At 37.5% G+C, this 2,500-nt stretch overlaps 1 protein-coding gene across 1 annotated transcript in view; it reads left to right on the top strand.

The window, feature by feature from the left end:
* Positions 1-2,500, top strand: part of LOC125029033 (L-threonine ammonia-lyase-like) — a 14,368-nt gene that overhangs the window by 2,445 nt on the left and 9,423 nt on the right. Inside the window, exons 2-3 of the mRNA XM_047618761.1 lie at positions 1-11; positions 2,221-2,342. The exon at positions 1-11 is cut by the window's left edge and continues 172 nt beyond it. Of these exons, the coding sequence (XP_047474717.1) occupies positions 1-11; positions 2,221-2,342 (133 nt within the window). The remainder of the gene's footprint in view (positions 12-2,220; positions 2,343-2,500) is intronic.

Genomic DNA, 2,500 nt, shown 5'->3' with positions numbered 1-2,500 from the left:
TCTGAAATTAGGTGTGTATTTTTTGTTGTTATATATGTTTATACTTCCTAACGGTGCGCACTGGTTGGACTAACAACAAAAACATAAAGATGAACCGCATTCACGTGACAAATGTAGAAAAGGTATGAATGAGAATGAATATTTTCACAATACAAGAGATGTATTTGACCGGTTTCGATTATATCTTCGTCAGAAATACATGTTTTTCTGACGAAGATATAATCGAAACCGGTCAAATACATCGTTTGTATTGTGAAAATATTAATTCTTATTCATACCTTTTCTACAAAAGAACATAAAGATTACGAGGATGATGAGGTTGGTACAGGTAAAGGACGGTGGTAGTGGCAATAAGGTGAATGATAGTAACAATAAAAGTAATTGCAGTAAAATAATTGTCGTAGTTAACGAATATAATATTTTCATGACTATATTAAAAAAAACAAAAAAAATACGATCGCAGTAATTGATATATCAATAACAATACTGACTTTAATATTACAGTAAGAACAATATTAATGCTGACAGTAATTAATGATAACAATAATAGTTACTGGATGGGTAAAAACAGATTAATCAGTTATACAAAAAAGAATAACACAATATAAACACAGATATATAACCTGTACGCACACACACAAACAAACAAACCTATACACATATATTCCTACATACTTAAACATACAAACAAACACACGCACATACGAATGAGATTAATGGTGACTGTGATTTTTCCAAGGTATCTTTACACAGGTAGACCCACTCCATCTTGATGAAAATCCTAGTTGGTAACTTCCGATCTAAGCCCTGTCTCATCACACTTATTATTTGCAAATATTCAATTCATTTGTTTTCTTGGTTTCTTTTCCGATATATATATATATAGATATATATATACATATTTTTATATGTCATTAGCATTACTGAGTCATCTTTAAAGAAAATGCACTAAAATGCACTGTTTTCGCTTTCTTGGTGGTATTTGTTGCTATTATTTTTGTTTGTATGTTACTGGTATTTGCTTCTACCTTTGTTTTGGTATTGTTGTCGGTGATGTGTTTGTTTCTACTATTTTTTGTTGTTAGCGGTGTTGTATTTGTTTCTGCTTATTACGTTTTGGTGGTAGTTATTTTGCAATCGTGCCTACTATTATTATTATTTTTTTTTATAATTGTCTGTAACTGTTCTTGTTTTAGTGTCTTCACTTCGCAATTCTTTCTTTAGTTCTTTTGATAGTATGTTTGTTGTTTAATGTACTGTGTGTTGTTATGGCGTTAGTGTCCTTTGTTCCATTATTTACGTTATTTTATTTGTTTTGCAAATATTCTTCCATTTTCCTCTTCTCTTTTTTTTACCTCTAGTTGCTTTCATTTTATGTTTTTCTCTTATTCTCTCCTCTCTCTCTCTCTCTCTCTCTCTCTCTCTCTCTCTCTCTCTCTCTCTCTTGATCTATCTATCTATTTATCTACCTATTTCACTCCACCCCTCTCTTCTTTCTCTCTCTCTCTTTCTCTCTCTCTCTCTCTCTCTCTCTCTCTCTCTCTCTCTCTCTCTCTCTCTCTCTCTCTCTCTCTCTCTCTCTCTCTCTATCTCTCTCTCTTTCTCTCTCTTTCTTTCTCTCTCTCTCTCTCTCTCTCTCTCTCTATCTATCTATCTATCTATCTATCTATCTATCTCTCTCTCTCTCTCTCTCTCTCTCTCTCTCTCTCTCTCTCTCTCTCTCTCTCACTCCCTCTCTCCCTCTTTCCCTCTCTCCCTCTCTCCCTCTCTCCTTCTCTCCCTCTCTCTCTTTCTCTCTCTCTCTCTCTCTCTCTCTCTCTCTCTCTCTCTCTCTCTCTCTCTCACACACACACACACACACACACACACACACACACACACACACACACACACACACACACACACTCCCTCTCTCCCTCTTTCCTTCTCTCTCTCTCCCTCTCTCTCTCTCTCTCTCTCTCTCTCTCTTTCTCTCTCTCTCTCTCTCTCTCTCTCTCTCTCTCTCTCTCTCTCTCTCTCTCCCTCTCTCTCTCTCTCTCTCTCTCTCTCTCTCTCTCTCTCTCTCTCTCTCCCTCTCTCTCTCTCTCTCTCTCTCTCTCACTCCCTCTCTCCCTCTCTCCCTCTCTCCCTCTCTCCTTCTCTCCTTTCAATCTCACCCCTCCCCCTCTCTCTCTCCTCACCTCTCAGTCTCACCTTCCCCTCTTCTCTTTTATTTCCCAGAGAACGAGCAGGTGACAGGCTCGTTCAAGGCCCGGGGTGCGTTCAACAAAACGAGCATCCTAGCGAACGAAGGCGTGACGTCACTCATCACTGCTTCTACCGGGAACCATGGGCTTGCTTGCGTAAGTTGCACCTTGGTTTGGTTGAGTATGCTTAAGTATGTTGTCTATGTGTTGCTTTTTTCTTGTTGTTAGTATCATTATTGATTATGTTGATAAATGTTGTTGATGTTTGGATATGTTATTGTTATTGTTAATGTTGTTATTCATTTTTCTAGTTA

Source organism: Penaeus chinensis, chromosome 9, assembly GCF_019202785.1.
Source record: "Penaeus chinensis breed Huanghai No. 1 chromosome 9, ASM1920278v2, whole genome shotgun sequence".
NCBI classification, from domain to species: Eukaryota; Metazoa; Arthropoda; class Malacostraca; order Decapoda; family Penaeidae; genus Penaeus; species Penaeus chinensis.
The sequence above is the reverse complement of the archived record's forward strand: the minus strand, read 5'-3'. Positions and strand labels throughout refer to the sequence as shown.